We start from the raw sequence: 20,491 nt of genomic DNA, 5'->3' as shown, positions 1-20,491 counted from the left end.
TATTTTAAAATAGAAAATATTGGCTCAGTACCTCAGCTGGCTCCATTTCATGAGTTTTATCATCTTCTTTTAAATCTTCAAATAATTTGTCAAATTCTGTTTTAAGCTACAACAAATAACAAGAAACACCATGAAACAAACCAATTAAAATAATAACTTCACTTAATTCAGAGTTTTCAAATCATTTAGTTAACTAAAAGATTTGAATAACAAAAGGTACCTAAAATATTCTCTGAGTTGCTGCGCTGCTCATGGAAAGCAGTATGAACAGGTACTGTGTATAAAAGGTTACTGTGGGGGCAGCTGCGGGGCTCAGTCGATTGAGTGACCAACTGCCGCTCAGGTCATGATTTCACAGTTCATGAGTTCGAGCTCATAGGGCTCAGTGCAGACAGCTCAGAGCCTGGAACCTACTTCAGATTCTGTGTCTCCCTCTCTCTGCCCCTCCCACGCTTAGGCTCTGTCTCTCTCTCTCTCTCTCTAAAATAAACACACACTCAAAAAAAAATTTTTTTTTAAAGGTAACTGTGTTAGAATCCAAAGACTACAGAAGAGATAAATCTGAGGTTTATCCCAGCTCTATCACAATCTAACCCATATACAACACTGGATAAGAGACTTAAACCTTTATGGTCCTTTATCTTATTTCTGTAAAATGAAAGGGATAATTTAGATTTAGAACGTCTCTAAGGTTCCTTCTGCCACTGAAATTCTGTGATTCTATTAAGTTGTATTCAAACCATTTTGGCAGAGCCTACCAGGTACATTTGACTTTTTTCTTGTCAAAGACATTTCATTTACTATTACTAAAACAAAGAACTTGCTATGTGCTACAAAACATTAAGAAATGATTTCATTCTTATGTTAATTTAGTTGGGACTGATCTAGTCTATGAGCACCTGGGTGGCTCAGTTGGATGAGCAACCGAGTTGGGCTCAGGTCACAATCTCACAGTGAGTGAGTTCCAGCCCCACATCCAGCTCACTGCTGTCAGTGCATAGGCCACTTTGGATCCTCTGTCCCTCTCTTTCTCTACTCCTATCCTGCTCATACTCTCTCTCGAAAATAAAAGCATTAAAAAAAACAATAAACTGATCTAGTCTAATTTTATAGTAACATGTATGTCTTGTAATTACTTTTACAAATTACCACATGAATAAATTTAGGCAGTAGCCCAGAAGAAATGGGGCCAGATCAAAAAAGTTAGAGAAAGGTAACCTGGGGTTTACCCACCAGGCACAGGCTCAAGCCCTACTAATAATGATCAGGTAAAATATGGCAAGTACAACTAGATAAAAGGGCTAACACAGATGGATGAAGACAAAAAAGATTTGATGTAAATTGTAAGCTAATCTCCATAAATTTATTTTACATCATTTTTTCCATTAACTCAGCTTAACATTATATTAGCTTACAAATTAGACAAAGTTAAGAACTATACCAATGCTAAAATTTGGAATTTCTTTTTGCATTTCATTTGCAACCTTACTGAATGTTTTCAAATACAAAAACATTAAAACATAATAAAACATTCCATGTCTATATAATCATGTATGTGTTTTAAAATACGTATGAATGTGTATCCATTACTTATCACTGCTTTCTTTTTACATGTTTTTAATATACATTCTATTGATTCTATAGCATGTTTCATAACTTAATATACCTGAAGATCACAAATACCAGCACATATGTATCTTATTATTTTAAACATCAATCTTCAATATTTAACATCCACTCTTAAGAATACAAAATAAAACAGAAACATACCTGTTCAGTTGTCATCTGTACTGCAGCATAAACTGGCATACTATAGCTTGGTCCAGCTCTTCCAGAACCCCAACTACTTTCTAAACTGAATCCTAAAGCTGTAATTTACAAAGTGAAAAGAATAAAATCACCAAATGAATTATCTTTTAGTAAGTAACTTTTAGAACCTGTCTAAGGTGGATTAAAAAAAAAATCAGGGGCGCCTGGGTGACTCAGTCGGTTAACTGTCCGGCTTCCAGCTTCAGCTCAGGTCATGATCTCACGGTTCGTGGGTTTGAGCCTCACGTCGGGCTCTGTGCTGACAGCTAGATCAGAGCCTGGAGCCTGCTTTGGATTCTGTGTTTCCCTCTCTCTCTGACCCTCCCCTGCTCGTGCTGTCTCTCTCTGTCTCTCAAAAATAAAAACATTAAAAAAAATTTTTTTAATATATTTAAAAGATTTTTTAAAAACTAAAAGTCTTTTGGGGAACCTGGATGGCTCAGTCAGTTAAGCTTCCAACTTCGGCTCAGGTCATGATATCTCACGGTTTGGGAGCTCAAGCCCCACATGGGGCTCTGTGCTGACAGCTCAGAGCCTGGAGCCTGCTTCCGATTCTGTGTCTCCCTCTCTCTCTGCCCCTCCCCCTTCAAGCTCTTTCTGTCTCAAAAATATTAAAAACAACAACTAAGTCTTTTAAAAACAAACATTATTAAAACAATTCCACATTATTTGAATAAATTCTTGCCAGATAATATTACTTCATTTGCTATTGGAAGGTTATTTTTGTCTATAATTTATCGAAGATAATACTTAAAATCAGGGATCTCCAGAATGTATCATTAGGGGAAATTAGAGGAGGGAATATAGGACCGCTTTGTACATATGTGTGCATGCAGGTGTGCAAACACACACAAACCATCCTATGAATCTACAATTATTTCAAAAGAAAAAGAAAAAAATTTCAGGATTTCCTTAAAAAGATTCCTGAGTGAAGTTATAACTCAGAACCTTCAGCACAAATTAGTTTAGCCAAACTCAAATTATTACTCAAGAAGAAATGTTTAACAATTCCTGCATCTTATGATATCAAAATAATAGAAGCTTAAATCCTAAACTTACTTTTTGGTGCAGGACCCAATTTAAATCCATGTTTCTTTAACTGATCTAAAACCGCTTTCCTATTTTCTTCTTTTCCCCAAAAAGTCATATGGAGAGGCATGGTAAAAGAATTGTTTGCACCAAAAGGAACGACCCTATTATATTTAAGAAGAGAAAAAAAGGGGCAAATTAGAACTGTTACTTTTCACTTCCACGAAGAATGTGACTATTAAATATTATAAGTGTGGCATTTTATTTTTGCAAGGAAGTAAAATAAAGAACTATTTGGACAAACCAGAAAGACAGAAAAAGTACAAGGAAAAGGATCAACAACAACCAGAAGATAAGAGTGATTTTTAGGAACAGAAAGTCAGAAGAAACTGAGAGGATGGAATAAAGCAGGATAGCCTATAAATGAAATTAAAAGAATGGTTAAATAGTAAATTTAATTGAGAAGGTGAGCTTTCAGTAAAAGAACCACTAAGAGTAGCAATTATTCTGAGAATGGGAATGAATTGCAAGAATTACATGTGACCCTTGATCAACATGGTTTTTAGGTATGCTGACCCCTGGTGCAGTCAAAAATCCACACAGAACTCTGACTCCCCAAAACCAACTAATAGTCTGTTGTTACCAGAAGTCTTAGCAATAACACAGTCAATTAACACATATTTTGTAGCTTATGTATTATATACTCTGTTCTTAAAATAAAGAAAACATTAATAAAATATTTTCACATTACTATGCTACATTTATTTTTAAAAATCTGCATATAACTGGACCCATGCAAGTCAAACCATGTTGTTCAAGGGTCAACTGTATTTCTGATCCAGGATTCACTAAAGTTTATTCTCAATATCTGAAAATTTTAATAAACTGAGGTTGGAGAAAACAAGTAAAGTGAGAAGATATTACTGAACATTTATCATCAAACTTCAGCTTTTCATATCCTCAACATTCCACTCTTCAGTTGAAATCACAAACTAAATGCCTAAAAGAGAAAAGGTAACCAAGGAGACTGGGAGTTTAAAAAAAAAAAAAGAAGAAGAAGAAGAAGTGGTGGTAGAACTGGGAGAGGCAGTTGGGGCATTAGGCAGGGTATTAAAGCAGGAACTGCTACCCTGCTCCAGTCAACTAATGTCCTGTGAAAATAAAAGTCAGCTCTTCCATTTGTCAAGAGAAATTTTCATATATAATTTTTCCATTAGGGAAAAAATTACCCTGTATAAAATGTTGAATATACAGATATTTGAATACTGGAAATAAATGAAAAATTGTAAAATATTCTGTAGGCAAAACGAAATGCACCTACGTATGTTCACAGGTTACCAGTTTACCACTCCAGGTTTAAAAAAACACTTCCAAACTCCCAAATCTATGCACTAAAAGGCTTAGACAGATGGTGTGGGCTTCCTAATATTTGAGCAAAACCTATTTTTCTCTGTGGTAATAATTCAATAGGAAAGTGAGAAAACTGTTGTTTCATGGCTGAGGTAGTAAAGGCAGATGAGAAAAGACAACACACTAATTGAACACAAACTAAAGACACAGTGATAAAAGATGTCAGGGCAACTATATAGATTCTTAACAAATTCAAAGATCACAATAATTATTAAAACTAAACTCTGAAAGTACATTACCCTTCAATTTGTGCCAATTTGTTGTCCATGATATAGGCCAAAGCAGCTGCAAGCTCTTTCTTTAAATGGCCAACCTGATTTCCATTCACATTATTTACTTTAACTGCATTCTTATCATAGGGGTTATTGGGTTCTCGTTGTAATGCAACCATTTCATTATTATTAACCTAATAAAATAATGAACAGATAATATTATAAATAATAAACAATAGGAGCGTTCTTCATCAAACTTTATCTGGGATTTCCATTCATTTTTTTAATGCTTACAACACTGCATATAAGAAATATGTATTTTCTTGGGTTCATATTTGTAATAGTACTATTATTTTTTAACTCACTACATTCACTGGAAAGTTAACAAATCCTTGATTTCTGAAAGATACAATCAAAACTAAGTAAAAGATTCACACTATCTAAACTTTCCAACATCATAAATTCTGGAAATAGGTAATCTTTACCGAGTGCTTATTACATACTATTGTTCTAAATACATAACACAGATCTGACTTTTTAAATCCTCACAACACTATTTGTAGATACTGTCATTACACCCAATTTTACAGATTAAAACTAAAGCATAGAAAAGTTAAGTAACTTGCCCAAAGTCACAAAGCTAGTAGTAAGCAGCAGAGCTAGAATTTAAATCCAGGAAGGCTAGTTCCTAAGTCTCATTTCTCCAGACTCTAAAAGGGGGGAAAGATACTAATTATGTCAGAATGGAGCTGAATAAGAAAATATACCCAACCTTCATCTCATGCCATTCTGATTTCACTTGATTAAAAGTTGCCTGACATCACTGAAAATGGAAGAGTAAGGACTTTTGAAAATTCTTGTATGAAAGCAATGAAAAAAACTGGCAATAACTGTCAGAATCAACTTTTCCAGACATCTAGAAACCAGCCAAAAGATTGGAGAAACCCTGGGCAGGGGTGTTAATTCAAGAAAAACAGCTGAGAGGTGCCTGGGTAGCTTGGTAGGTTAAGCGTCTGACTTTGGCTCAGGTCATGATCTCACAATTTGTGGGTTCAAGCCCCACATTGAGCTCTGTGCTGACAGCTAGCTCAGAGCCTGAAGCCTGCTCCAGATTCTGTATCTCCCTCTTTCTCAGCATCTCCACCACTCATTCCCTCTCAAAAATAAATATTTTTAAAAAATTAAAAAGAAAAATAGCTGAACATTAGTACCTTAGTCCCATCTCCAGCTTTCAGAGGCATGACAGCCTTTAAAATAACCTTCTGGAGATGTCTGGGTGGCTCAGTCAGTTGAAGGTCTGACTCTTGATTTCAGCTCAGGTCATAATCTCATGGTCCATGTGATACAGCCCCTCAGACTCTCTCCACTGACAACATGGAACCTGTTTGGGATTCTCTTTGTGCCCCCACCTCCACTCAAAATAAACAAACATTAAAAAAAATTACCTAAGAAAACTCTTGGTGCAGTCTAGCAGTCACCAGCAAGAGTATAATGGAACAGAATCTTTCAGATTTATTCCCAAAGAACTGTCGTTATTTGACCTGTATAATGGTTCTCCAGAAGATCCCACGTGCAAAGTGATTTCTATTTGATCTCCGAGCTCATTCAGCACCAAAAAAACCTCCCTTGGGTGGATGTTTGTTAAAAACAATTTTACAGGCAGCAGATAACAACTGGAGCAAACAATACAACAACCAAAAGGATTAAAGGAAAGCTGAGGAATAAGATATCAATAGGGGCTTTGAAAAGCTCTAATACATTCCTGGGAATGTAGAAGACCATATGCAAGCATAGGGCTGTATGCATGCACAGGGCTATACACGATCAGGAAAAGATCTGACATGACCCTAAACTCTCACCTCTGGATAAACTTGAGGCTCTGAACAACCAGGACATGAAGGTTAAGGCAGAGTTGTCAACTGCCTGGCTGAGTACTAAAGGAGTGCTGCAAATGCATACAGACCCTCTCTTACTAAAGACTAACAGAAGGGCACCTGGGTGGTTCAGTTAATTAAGCTTCCAACTTCAGCTCAGGTCATGATCTCACGGTTTGTGAGTTCAATGCTGACAGCTCAGAGCCTGGAGCCTGCTTCGAATTCTGTGTCCTTCTCTCTTTTGAGAGACAGAGAGAGAGGGCGCGAGCAGGGGAGGGTCAGAGAGAGAGGGAGACACAGAATCTGAAGGCAGGCTCCAGGCTCTGAGCTAACTGTCAGCACAGAGCTCTATGTGGGACTCAAACCCACGAACCATGAGATCATGACCTGAGCCGATGCTGGACACTTAACCGACTGAGCCACCCAGGCACCCCCCCAAAAAAAAATTTAAAGAAAAGACTGGTAGATTTACTGGTTCTGTGCTAACCATGCAAAGACATCAGATTATACAGGTTAATTCAAAAAAGTCACTAAACAAGCAACAATTATGAAAATCAGAAACAACAAACAACTCTGGAGATAGAGAAGAATCTATAATTTTTACAGTTGCCACATTATTTTAAATGTCCACTTTTCAACAATAATAAAAAATGAGATTTACAAAGAAATGAGAAGGTATGGTTTACTCGCAGGAAAAAAACTATCAACTGTCCCGAAGAAAACACAGATATTTGCCCTAACTAGAAAAAAAAATTTAATTTAAATTTTAACTATGTTCAAAAACCTAAAGGGGCACCTGGGTGGCTCAGTCTTAAGGTTAAGTGTCCAGCTTTGGCTCAGGTCATGATCTCACGGTTCGTGGGTTCGAGCCCCGCATAGGGCTCTGTGCTGACAGCTAGCTCAGAGCCTGGAGCCTGCTTCAGATTCTGTGTCTCCCTCTCTCTCTGAGCCTCCCCGGCGCGCACTGTCTGTCTGTCTGTCTGTCTCTCTCTCTCTCTCTCTCTCTCTCTCAAAAATAAAAACATTTAAAAAAAACCTAAAGAAAACCATGTACTAAAGGATAACACAAAAACTAGGTCTCACCAAATAGAATTTATGTTGTCAAAAGTACAATAAAGTCAAAAAATTCACTAGAGAGGCTTAACAACAGATATGAGGAGGCAGAAGAATCAATGAAGTTAAAGACTGAGTCTAAGGAAAGTTACAGAGTCTGAGGAATAGAAAGAATGAAGAAATCTGAACAGGCCTCAGAGACCTGTGGGACAATGACAACCCTATCTAACATTCAAATACTGAGTCTCAGAAGAAAAGTATAAAAGGGGTAGAAAGAACATTTGAAGAAATAATAGCCAAAAACTCCCCCCAAAAGGATGAAAAACATTAATCTATATATCTTGGAAGTGCAATAAACTGCAAATAAACTAAACTCAAAGAGATCTAAACCCAGACACATCATAATCAAGTTGTGAGAAAAAAGTCTTAGAAGCAACAAGAGGTGCAACTTTACAAAGTGCTTCAAAACAACTTCAGCCAAGATTTCTGTATCTGATAAAACTATCCTTCAAAAGTACAGAAGAAATTAAAACATTCCAGTTAGGGGTGCCTGGGTGGCTCAGTAGGTTGGTTTGGCTCAGGTCATGATCTCATGGTTTGTGAATTCAACGCCTGTGTCAGGCTCTGTACTGTTGGTGCTTGGGATTCTCTCTCTCCCTCTCTCTGTCCCTCCCCTGCTCATACTCACTCTCTCTCTCTCTCAAAAGTAAATAAACTTAAAAAATAAAAATAAAATAATACATTCCACTTATACAAAAATGGAGAAATCACCACCAGCAGACTTGTCGTACAAAAAATATTAAACGGAGACCCTCAGGCTGAAATCAAAAGACTAGACAATATTTGAATCTGCACAAAGAAACAAAGACTTCAGGTAAAGATAATTAAATAGGTAAATATAAAATGTATAATTTGTTCTGGTTGTAACTTTTTCCCTTCCATCTGACTTAAAAGTGCATAAAACAATCATCATAAATCTATATTGATAAGCATACACTGTATATTAAGATGTAATTGGTTAACAGCACAAAGGAATGGAGGTAGAGAAAAATAGAGCTTTCTACGAACAAAATTTTTGTACACTATTGAAATTAAGTTGGCACTAATCCAAATTGGATTCTTATGAATTCAAATATTATCTTTAATTCCCCAGAGCAACAACTAAGAAAACAATTCAAAATGTATAATAAAAGAAATGAAAAAGTTAAAATGGCCCACAAGAAACTATTAACACAAAAGAAGGCAGTAATGAAGGCTAGACTCAAGAGCCACATATTATACGATTCCATCATATGGAATGTATAGAATAGGCAAATCCACAGAAATAGAAATAAATGAGTGGAACCAGGGAATGAGAAGGAGTAAGAGGGCGATTTAGAATTGGGTATGGAGTTCTTTCTGGAGTGCTTAAATGTTCTGGAACTAGACAGTGAGGATGGTTGCACAATCTTGTGAATAAAAACCACTCAATTGTATGTACACTTTAAAAATAGTAGATATGCTGTGAGAACTGCCTGAAAAAGACATAGGAATGCTGCTTCAAACCACTATCAGCGTATCTTGAGTCACTCAAGAGACTACAGCCTGAACAAATTATCAAATTCCTCTCTAGGCCTTTGGAGATATTTCATAAGGCACAACTCTATTCTCTCCCAGCCCCATCCTCTCCACCAATGCCTACAGCAAGATCTTTTTATGCAAATCCTGGGAAATATATAACTCCAAAAAAGTTGGGCTAAAAACTAACATATTTTTGAGCATTTCATATCAAACAAGAAAATTTTCATTTATCATATTATCACTTATTAAAATTAGAAAACTGTCATTTACTACAGATGATAGCTAACTACTAGTAGAATTTAAAACAGAATACACTGGGAAACCTGGATGGTTCGGTCAGTTAGGCATCCAGCTCTTGATTTTGGCTCAGGTCATGATCTCACTGTTCATGAGAATGATTGAGTCCCACATTGGGCTCTGCACTGACAGTGCAGAGCATGCTTGGGATTCTCTCTCTCCTTCTCTCTCAAAATAAATAAATAAATAAAATAGAATACACACAGGTCAAAATGTTGGAGACTATAAAAACAAAAAAACCATGGTCCAAGCACCACGACCCAAAAAAGGACACATTAAAAAAAAGATTAAAGTAACAAAGAAACAAAATTACAATTATAACAATACTTTTAAAATAGGAAAGAAATAATCTACTTTATTATAAAATACTTTGATATATCAGAAATAAAAAATTTAACCATAAGCTTACCAAAAACACATTTAAAAAAAAGTTAAAAATTAGCAATGCCAATGTTACATATCAAAACTTAGAAGATACAGCCAATGTAGTACTTTGAAGAATGTTTTAAAGATTAAGATTTTTTAAATTATTAAATGTTCAAATCAAAAATCTAAAAATAAAACTAACAAAAATAGGATAACAGAATATAAAAAAGAATGAACAAAGAAAAATAATAACCAGAGGAAAAAAATCTAAGGAAGGTTGCTTGAAAAGATGAAACAGATAAATATCTATCAAGGCTAATCAATAAAAACTAGACACAAATACATGAGGTGCCTGAGTGGCTCAGTTGGTTGAGTGTCCAACTCTTGATTTCAGCTCAGGTAATGATCCCAGGGTCATGGGATCAAGCCCTGCCTTGGACTCTGAGGATGGAGCCTGCTTAAGATTCTTTCCCTCTCTCTCCCTCTCTCTCTTTCCCATTCCCTCCTCTGCCCTCCTCTTCCCCCCGTTCCACCCCTCTCCCTCACTTGGGCTCTCTCTCTCTCTAAAAAAAAAAGAAAAAACAAACAAAAACAAAAAAACTAAACTAGACACAAATAAATAACACAAAGAATGAAGACAGGCAGGTATATAACCATAAACACAGTTAAAATATTTTCAAGTATAAAATTTACTAATACTCTGTAGAAATACACTTGGAAATTTAAATAAAATAGATGTTTTTCTTTAAAAATATAAATTGCCACAAATGACTTAGTAAGTATTTGAATCGTGGAGTTTGAATGAAGCTAGAATTAAATGGTACATACTGTATGATAAAATGCATTCAAAGCTCTAGAACAGGCCGAATTAATCAATAACAACAAATTCAGATTGTAGTTGTTAGGGCAGGTATAGCAGAAATGATTATAAGACACAAGAGAGCTTTTAAGGATGATGGAAATAATCTATATCTTGACCGGAATGGTGATTATCACGTATATATCTTTGTCAAAACTATTAGAATCATATACTTAAAAATGTGTGCATTTTCCTATGTAATAGCACATGTCAATAAAGCTAGAAAGAAGCTGAAAATAGTATGAAAAGATAAATACCTCAATTTTTATTTCAATATATTTTCATAATACTGATTAGCTCCAAAATGTCCACCAATAAATTAAAGGTACAAATACACACTTGTATTAATGTGAAAAGATATTCCTAATACTTTATAAGAGAAAGAAAGGTAATCACTGTAATGGGCATATTATAATCTCATTTTTAAAATGCATACTGTGATTCCAATTTACATGCGTATGTTTGCAGAATAAAGTGTAGAAAAATAAAATGAGTACGTTATGGTCCAGGATGGTAAATTACAAGGAGATTTAGAGCTTTTTCTTTTAGACATTTTAAAATAATATGTATTACCTATAAAATACACATTTTGAAAAATTAAAAAATTAAGTGATGATTACTTTTAATGAGCTCACCACATTTACATTAGCTTACCAGTGTCACAGAAATTATTCTAAGATCAACAAACAGTGAATGTTCTAAGATCAGAAACAACCATAACTCCAGCATTTCACGGTGGCTTAAAGTAATTTTGAAAACAATCTTAAGTTTTGAAAAGATAACACAAATCGGAAACAGGAAAGCTCAGAGATGGATATAAGAACTAAAGAAGAGATGGATATGATAAGAACTGATTTCAGGAAAAAATTAAAAATGAATAACTATTTCAGAAGTAAAAACTAAAGAAGAACACAAAAGTGCACAGACCTTACGAAAAACATGGTATGGGAAATAAGTGACAAAAAATTAAAAAGTGAAAGAATATGACAAGTATTCAGAGGAAGAAATAAGCATATACACAGGCATACATATATATGCAAAGGAGATCTAACACATAGACAGTAGAATGGAGTCCCTAAAAAACAGTATTTAAAACTGTAAGTAAAATTTTGTAACAGAAGAAAATGAAGTTATAGAGCAATCATAAGACATACACTAATAAAACTACTAGACTTCAAGATTACGAAAAATACCCTTTCAGTTATCAAGGCAAAACTTTCCAATTCACTTATATATGGGAGAGAAATAACGTTAGCATCAGAATTCTCACCAGCAACATTTTATGCAACATCAAATTACCATGGAGAGAATATATGGGTCAAGGACTTTATATTCACCTAAAGTGCCCTTCACTTGAAGGGCACATAAATATCACAGGTAGAAACATAAAAATTCAGGAAATCTTGTTCTTTCCTAAGGAATCTTCTAGATAACACATTTCAGACAATTATAAAATAATCTAAGAAACTCCAATATAAAAAAAAATGCAGTAGAATCAAACAGTAGGCAAATCCATACCATGGAATTCTTTCCTGAAGAATCTCCTAAGAATCAGACAACCAAAAAACTGATTTGAGACACTTTAACAAAGAAAAATATGAGGGAATAGAAGAACTAACAAATGCAGAACCTTCCAAAGCACAAAAAATGTAAAATAAAAAAGTAAAAAGTAAAAAATACCCACAAAACAAATGTAGTTTCTGTAACAAATCAATGACATGAAGAAAAGGAGGGGTGACTTCCAAAACATAACCACCAAAAGTAATATATGAACTTTTTTTGATGTTTTTTTAAATGACCTATAAAAAGACATTTTTAAACAATTAAGAAAACCGATTACGGATTAGTTACTGGATGTAATGAGAAATTATGATTTTGTTAAGTGTGAAAATGACAAGAGAAATCTGAATTTTTTAGAGATACATACTGAATTATATGGATGTAAACTAATACAATAGAGATTTTCAGTACTAAAGGACAAAAGAAAAAGTGATGAAACAAATGGGCAAAAAATGTGTTCACTGCTGAATCTGGATCCTGGGTATATGGGTTTACTACATTATTCTTTCACACATGTTTAAAACATTTCCTAATAAATTAAAAAATAAAACTAGAGACATATCATCCAAGTAACACAAAAACATACTACATAATCATAACAAAGACAACTACTGACCAGAGAAAGTCATATATTTTCTCTCTCTCTCTCTCTCTCTCTCTCTCTCACACACACACACACACACACACACACACACACACACACCCCACACACAAAGACAGAAGTAGGGAGAAAAACTGGGAGACTGTCTTACTACAGAAAGAAAGAAAAAAAGGACCTAAAAACAGACGATTCCCTTATCTAGAAAGAATTAATCTTCCTAAGTTAAAAATTTAAAGTACAGAAACTTCCGGAGGGACAGAAGAGGAGAAAGCAAATAACTGACTTGGAAGTCATTTTGCAAATGTACCCCTTGTATCTGTGCTTCCTGAGCAAATCACCTAATCTTCCTAAGCTTCAGTTCCTCAGTTACAGAGAGAGGCTAATAGGGGCCCCTGGGTGGCTCGTTGGTTGAGCATCAGACTTGATTTCGGGCTCAGGTCATGATCCCAAAGTCATGGGATCAAGCGCCCAGTGGAGCCTGCTTAAGATTCTCTCTTCTCTCTCTCCCTCTGTCCCTCTCTCACACTTGAGCCTCTCTCTAAGATAAAAATAAATAAGAAAGAAGATAACAGATGTCCTATCTGCAGCATAATCATTGCAGCCATCAAATGAGACCATTTAAGAAAAAGTGATTTGTATATTACAAACACGATACAAATGCAAAAAAAATATTAGTCATTAGATATTTTTTATCTTTTGCCCAAATACACCCTCATTACTTAAAATAAGCAGTAACTGTAAAACCACCTTCCAATTCTTATCTTCCAGATATTATCTTCTAAACATTCCATCTTAATATCTAATATAATACTCACTACTCCTGTGTAATAGCGTAGTCCAACTACATGACCTCTCAAAGTGCCAAATAAAACTGAATCTAGCTCTTCATCACTAGTTAGGAAATCGTCTGGAGGTATAATATCTTGGAATTCAAAACGGTGAAAAAAAGTTGGATACGAGAGGCGTGGAAAATGTCCATGGGCTCCATATTGGACAGTCTGCAAGTACTTCCAAACAGGATCTCTATTATCAAAGAAAAAGCAGAGAGAAACGATACAATATTTAATCAAGTATTTCTCAAAACCGAGATATTTTCGGCCATTTGTTTTGTCCTTTTATTTCAACATGTTAAATCTTTAGTGGGAATTGCTGCATAACGATTGACAGAATCTCTGGATAAAGCCGAGTTTGGAGTGGGGAAGGTTCCCAAGACCCCTACACGTTCAGTAATGCCTCTTCTAAACCGACCGAGTTCTCAAAATGAAAACAACAAGCGTTTGCAAATCTCTTTCCTAGTGAAGATCATCTATTTAAATTGAGATGTATGTGATGTCTGTAACTCTAAATTACATACCAAATTTCAATAGAAAGTGATCGACAAAAGGCTTGCAAATACAGATTACTGTACGTGAAGCCATTTATACCACTACACCTAACTCGAGCATCCACTATTTTACTTCTCTGCAAACAGAACCCTTATTGTATTCAGGCACCCCAACCATTTACTGCCATGTAAACCAAGATGAAAAATGAAAAGAAGGCGAAGTCCGCTGAGGTGCTTCCAGGAAGTTTCCGCTCTTTGAAAGACGGAAGCTATTTCCCCGCGTTTTCCTTGTACGCCGCACATTTCCTCTTTTGGCTCCACCGAAAATACATGTATTTCCATGCCTATGAATGCACACAAACTCCTGCCAAGAGGTACAAGGGCTGTTTAATAGGCCCTTCATTCCGCGCACATCTCCTAGCGCACAGTGGTCATCTAACGGGTGTTTGCTCAATCAAGATCCGAGCTAAAGAGGGGAGCTTTGAACCCAAAGACCGCCACAGCCCTTAAGAAAGATTTCCCCAAGGCCCTGGCAGGAGGCTCGCCTGAGAAGCCTCCCCTCACCAGCCAAGACTATGCATTTATTTCTCCCGCGGCAATACGAGCCACTAGGAGGACGAATACAAGCAGCACTGGGAACGCGAAGGGAACTCGAAGGGAGTGCGGGGAAGGTCAGGTTCATTTGGGGACGCCGACAGGCCGTTACCCCCTCCGCCCCACCCCCGCCGCCCCCTTCACCTCTTGAACATCCAGGACATGGCGCTGAGCGGGTGACGAGCGGAACCCTTGGGCGCCCCAAATCGCTCTCAAGCCGCCTCGATAAGCCTCCCTGCAGGCCACACAGCCGAGAAGCCGAGGGAAGATTCCGAGTGCCGGAGGAAGAGCGCACGACTGGAAGTGAGACGCGAGTCTAGTCAAACGTCGACGCCGTCGCCTTCTAGCAACAATCTGAGAGATCAGCGCCGCTTTGTGACTGACACTGGCAAAGTCCAATCGCGAGGAAGGAGCCTCGGAAAGCAAGCCAATCAGAGCTCAGAAGGGAGGGCAACCCCGCCCCACCCAGGGATTCAAAGACCGTAGGGGGTCCCGGCTGCAGGGGCGGTTCCATCCGGGTTCTTCCCCGCTCCCAAGGCGGGCGCGCGGGAAAGCCTCGCGGCTCTTGGAGCTCGCGTGGCGTGTTTGGCGGTATCGGCTTTTTGTTTGATTCCTTGGTTCAAACACAGAGAGACGACTCTCCTTTCCACTGTTTGCCCCAGGCCTCACGTCTCAGCCCCCTTCTTCAGGCCTTACTTCATTCTGCCTCTAATTTTCTCATTTGACGTGACCTGTAATGGGGTCTTCTAAATAAGCTCCGTGATTTACCGAGCCCTGGAGATATCAAAGCAGTTGCTTTCCTTCACTTCCTGTGAACCCCGAGTGTTTTGCCCTCAAACTATGCATTTTAAGTGTCGCTAGCGAATCTGAGACATATGGAGTTCAGGAGAGCGTCCTGCATTTTTTTTTTAAGGAAATTTTTCATTTCTAGTAGAGAAAAGGCATAAAATGATTGATACGTAACTGGTGACGAGTGCTGGTAGTGGTGAGGGAACCAGCTGCCCCTGAAGCACCTGGCTGCCCAGGTGCATAGGTGGGAAGCAGCTTATTTTCCTCAGGGAACTATATGTAGGAGGAGCTCCACAGTCGGCTTTTGTGAGGGAGTCTGAGGACAGTGAGGGAACTGGATTTGTGGTGGGTTGGCCAGGGGGCTGGCTGCAGCTGAGCGGCTGGCAAGGCTGAGCTCTGCACCTCGGGAGCCCAGAAGAGGCTAATTTAGGCGGCCTTGTAGCTGGTGCAGCAGCAGCACCAGAGTAAGCAGCTGATAGTGGCTTTGAATTGCACTTCGGTGTCCCTGTAACTGTTAAGAGAATTGCAGGATCAGAGGAAATGTATTTGTGAATGTGATTGGTATTGACACTTGCCCTTAAAGAGTAGTCCATTTTACTCTTCCACCTACAGACGATATGGGGTAGTCAATGAGGCAGTTTTTCAAGAACCATTTGTTTGTTTTCTTAAACTATCACCTGTAAGAACGAACTAGCAGTGGAAAGAGAAATTGAATTTGCAGCAACTTTAAGAATCTTCATTTCCAAAAGTCTTGCTGTGATACAAAAACTTCCAAGTTTATGTCATAACTAATAGGCTCCGGAAGACTATATGATGTTGTGTTTTTGCTTGTTTGCTTGCTTTATTCATATAAGATTTAATAGATGGAGACAGAGATGGGAGGAAAGAAAGAGACCACGTTATGGAGCCAAGAAAGCCTTTATTTGGGGTCTGCAGTCCCCGGGCGAGGTTCTGTGACTCGAGTACTGGGCTGAGTCGGGGAAGTCGAGCCTAATAGACGATGGGGGGGGGGGTGGCCTATGGGTGAGGGGGTTCTGGGTTTGATCTTGGGAGGGCAGATTATCAAATAAAGGCATTTCAGGGATGTGTCAGGACGGAATAGGTTGCCTCCTGTCAGGGTGATGGGAAGCTGGAGCTTCATGATTGGTGTTTCCAAATGGGGCAGGACATCCCAGGTCTGCAGGTGAGGGGGGGAGGTCGTCTGTGCATGTGTTCTCCTCCAGCCCCCAGAGAAATGGCCGCTAGGTCGCCATCCCAAGGTGACTCCCAAGGTGACTCTTACAATTCACCCATAAGGAGATAGTGACAAAGTTCAATGGAAGAGGAGAATTTTCAGGAAAAAACATATGAGAGTTTAAAGAGTAAATCTCTTAAGTGTTATCTTAGGGAAAGGGTCAGAATGCCATCAGCCTAAGCCATGCACGACAAAGGAAGGGATGGTGATAGCCCAATAATTTCCGAGATCCCATTAAAAAAGGAAGCTATGCTTCATTTTCCATATTGTAGCCTCACAGTTCTGCAGATCTTAAGAGTCTTAAGAGATGAGAAATGTGCTACGGTAATAAAGGAGTAAAGGCTAATAAAGGGGCTCTGTTAAAGGGCTCAAGGGCAGCCTTTCAAAATCTTAGGATAGTCCCCAGTGAGTCTCCAGCTCTGTGAAGGCTGGAGGACTTCACTAGGTCATGGTTCTAGCAAACAGAAGTAGGAGGCTTGTGCCTAAAGATGAGGTGGGTTAAATTATATCTGTAGTCAATGCCTGCTAAAGATGAATGGAGCCCAAACAGAAAACCCCTAGAGTAAGAGAAAGGGGACTGAATCTGAAACCTGTATTTAGTGGACTTGAAATTTTAACATGCCAGAACTACCTGGAAGGGACTAAGGTATCTCCCATTAGGCAAAGTGAAGGTGTAAGACAAATAAATTCAGTTTTTAAAAAATGCAAAGCTTTATCTCTCCAAATGGAGTCCATGATTGAAATTAGTACATACTACACATCCATATACACATACCTCAGTGAATTTACACCTAGGTATTTATAGCAGATACCTCTAGATGGTTGAGGTATTCATTTTCTTATTTTTTATTATATGCATGTAAAATGTTCTCTGTATTGAAAATGTATTTTTTTGCCACAATAAAATAATAAAGATGTAAACTAAATTGTAAAGAAATTATAGTTTTTCAACTTTGTTTTGTTTCTTACAGAAAAGCTGCAAAATACAAAAAGTTTCCCTCATACCTTTTACCCCATTTAACACTATACACACTATTTCTGAACTTTTTTTTTACATTTATTTATATTTGAGAGACAGAGAGAGACAGATCATGAGCCGGGAGGGGCAGAGGAAGGCGTACACACAGAATCGGAAGCAGGCTCCAGGGTCTGAGCTCGCAGTCAGCACAGATCCTTACTGACACGGGGCTCAAACCCATGATCTGTGAAATAATGCCCTTGGCCGAAGTTGGATGCTCAACCAACAGAGCCCCCCAGGGGCCCCTGAACTTTTTTTTTTTAATAAAAAAGAGGAAAAGATCAAAGAAGATCTTTTGTGACTTAGTTATTTACAACGGAATCGTCTCAAACTTAATCAGGACCCCAACAGATTCTGGGGTAGATTTCTGGGTACATCAGCTGGCAGGGCAAAGGAAGTAATATAAAATGAATGCCAAGTAAAAGTCTTCTTAATAATATGATTATCAAGTGCCTGCCTTGAAATATGTATCAATAAATGATCTGTAGTTACTATTATTGTAATAGAATTATCATCTAACGAGTCCTCTAGCATTTAATAAGAAATACAGTTAACTGAAGCTTATTTCCTGGTGCTCAGCAGTTGGGTTATTCCTAAATACCAGAATAACACTGTTTCCAGAAGCCAGTCATTTTCCCAGAAGTGTGTCCTTGATCAGACTGAACTGTTTCATCAAGAACTCTGTTCCCAACTCCCATTCTGAGAAATCTGAGGTGTTCCAGATTACAGAAGCCTTTCTCAGGAGATAATTGTTTCCTCCTCCTTCAGGCCTTGACTAATGCTCCTACTCAGCAGAAGACCAGAGTTGCTGAAGAGTCAGGTCTGCCTGGGATCCTAACTTCAGAAAAGCAGAACTCTAGGCTATGGATTAGGCTTCTTGTGATGGCTATGGTGAAAGTTCTTATTTTAATGAATACTGCAAGGATTGGTGAATATTTTTCTGCCTCCTTTATGGCTGGAAAAGTAAAAAACCAAAACCCTAACTCTGAGTACACTTTAGATATTATCAAAAATACATTTTTAATGTGGGAAACTATATTGTACTAGCAAATCAGTTTTTAGTCATTACAATTCACCAAACCACCACATTCTACAACCATAATCCAAACCAAATCCAAAACTAAGGTTTAACTTGCTGTCCTTTAGAAAGTTAAAAAAAAAAAAAAACTGCAAATGTGAAACACATTTCTGAAATTTGAAGAAAAAAAGAGCATTTGAGTACATATTTGGAAGAATTTAATCTCCTGACCTAATAGAATTAGAAATTCCAAGAGGCTCAAGTTCATAAACAGATGAAATTTTAGGATAAGAATATATTAATATTATGCTTGAATTGCTAATTTTGTAATACTTACAAATGAAATTTTCATTTCTCAAATATTTTCTGCAGGTGTCTGTTCAAAGAGAAATAAAGTCAGAGGTACCCCCAGGTGAACATTAAAGTATTGATGACCTAGGTTAGCATTGTAAAGTCAACAGAGATGGCTGTAAATAATCAGAAAATTGAGCTTATCAGGAAACAATAGTTGACTACATTATAAACTTGAAAAAAAGAAAGATAATTAAAAGGACAAGACCTACATTTTTACCTGTAACATTAATACAGATTTTTGGGGAAACAATGTGAAACGAAGCTGGCCTGGTGTTCTAAGACATGCTTTTTCAGATACTCTGGTAAGAGATAAAACACCAAAACCTTGTTTAAAATTACTCTTTATTTGAAGGAAATTTTGAATTTAGAAAAGAAGTGGCAATACTGATACATATATTTTAAAAAATATTTTTTGACGGTCATAAATTGTTTTTTAGGCAAGAATTTTACAAACGTCTACTTACATTAGCAGTAACAGTGGAGCTGGAGAATACTGTGTCTTCTCCAACCTGCCTCACATGGAACTTGTGACTTTTTCCAAGGCCATGCCTTTTGGGGCCTACAGATGTCAATTCTTGAATCGCCCTGTGCTTGAACGCTGGTTTGGTGATCCCCTGAGAGTCAGAATTCTCCAGATAGCTTTATTTGTATGTGAAATCTTCACCATCCAGTAAGAATTCAGGATTCTCAGAACCCCATGGTGGTGTCCAGCTCATTCCTAGGCAACAGAGTGACGACTTGGGGCAAACTTTATAGCTGGTTAACACCATGATGGACAGGCTTGCCATCGGTCGCACCTTTAGGAACTGGGCACTTACGGTCACCACAGTGCACGTGAATCCGATAAATGACAGGACCTTGCTTGGCCTTGTATCTCAGTCTGGTGCTTTATCACTCTGGTTTGAACGGGGTACCCTGTAGAGCGCAGAGTAACTGGCCAGTAGTGCAGTCCGAAAATAAAGTGCATTACATCTGACTGCGCTTCCCTCCATAGCTCCAGAATGTACTTGCAAGCGCCCATCTTGGTTGCCTTTGAGTTAAATGGCTGCTGCCAGGAGGAAAGGAAAAGAGCCTTTCTCCCATAATCCCTTGTGGGCTCTTCTCAAAAACTTTTTTTCTAAGTACTAAATAGAATAGTTCTCAATGTTTTACCCAATCCCTTTATTATTGAAAGATCACCTAAAACTTATTCAGGTTTTTAATCAAGAGTTTTAAATTCGCTTTTAACAAACTTGAAGTCATATTTTGAGTAAAAATACTTCTGAAAAGCTTTTTTAAATGTATACTTATTTGAGGAGATATGTTTAATCTTTTTTTATATACCAAAAATAGGCAGATAAATATCATTACCTTTTCCAGGGGTTCCTTGCCTCAGGCTGGGAATTACAGAGGTCTGTGTGCCAGACACTTGTATATACACATACAAAAATGAATAGTAAATTGTTATTAAGAATAAAAGATAACTTGTGATGAACAATCGGTGCTATATGTAAGCGATGAATCACTCAATTCTACTCCTGAAAACAAATT

The 20,491-nt window shown here is 37.6% G+C and overlaps 1 protein-coding gene and 1 pseudogene across 6 annotated transcripts in view; both read right to left on the bottom strand.

The window, feature by feature from the left end:
• Nucleotides 1-14,901, bottom strand: part of HLTF (helicase like transcription factor) — a 52,334-nt gene extending 37,433 nt beyond the window's left edge. For all 6 annotated transcript variants that reach the window (XM_029940081.1, XM_029940082.1, XM_029940083.1 and 3 more), the window contains exons 1-6: nt 14,693-14,901; nt 13,446-13,653; nt 4,488-4,654; nt 2,869-3,002; nt 1,771-1,868; nt 32-106 (exon numbers count right to left, since the gene is read on the bottom strand). In XM_029940081.1, coding sequence (XP_029795941.1) covers nt 32-106; nt 1,771-1,868; nt 2,869-3,002; nt 4,488-4,654; nt 13,446-13,653; nt 14,693-14,712 — 702 coding nt within the window. In that variant the 5' untranslated portion in view covers nt 14,713-14,901. The remainder of the gene's footprint in view (nt 1-31; nt 107-1,770; nt 1,869-2,868; nt 3,003-4,487; nt 4,655-13,445; nt 13,654-14,692) is intronic.
• Nucleotides 14,902-19,344: 4,443 nt separating this feature from the next.
• LOC115292792 lies at nt 19,345-20,050 on the bottom strand (annotated as a pseudogene).
• Between the last annotated feature and the right edge of the window lie 441 nt (nt 20,051-20,491).

The sequence above is a fragment of the Suricata suricatta genome, chromosome 5, assembly GCF_006229205.1.
Source record: "Suricata suricatta isolate VVHF042 chromosome 5, meerkat_22Aug2017_6uvM2_HiC, whole genome shotgun sequence".
Lineage (NCBI taxonomy): Eukaryota > Metazoa > Chordata > Mammalia > Carnivora > Herpestidae > Suricata > Suricata suricatta.
This window is presented reverse-complemented; position numbering and strand designations above follow the sequence as displayed.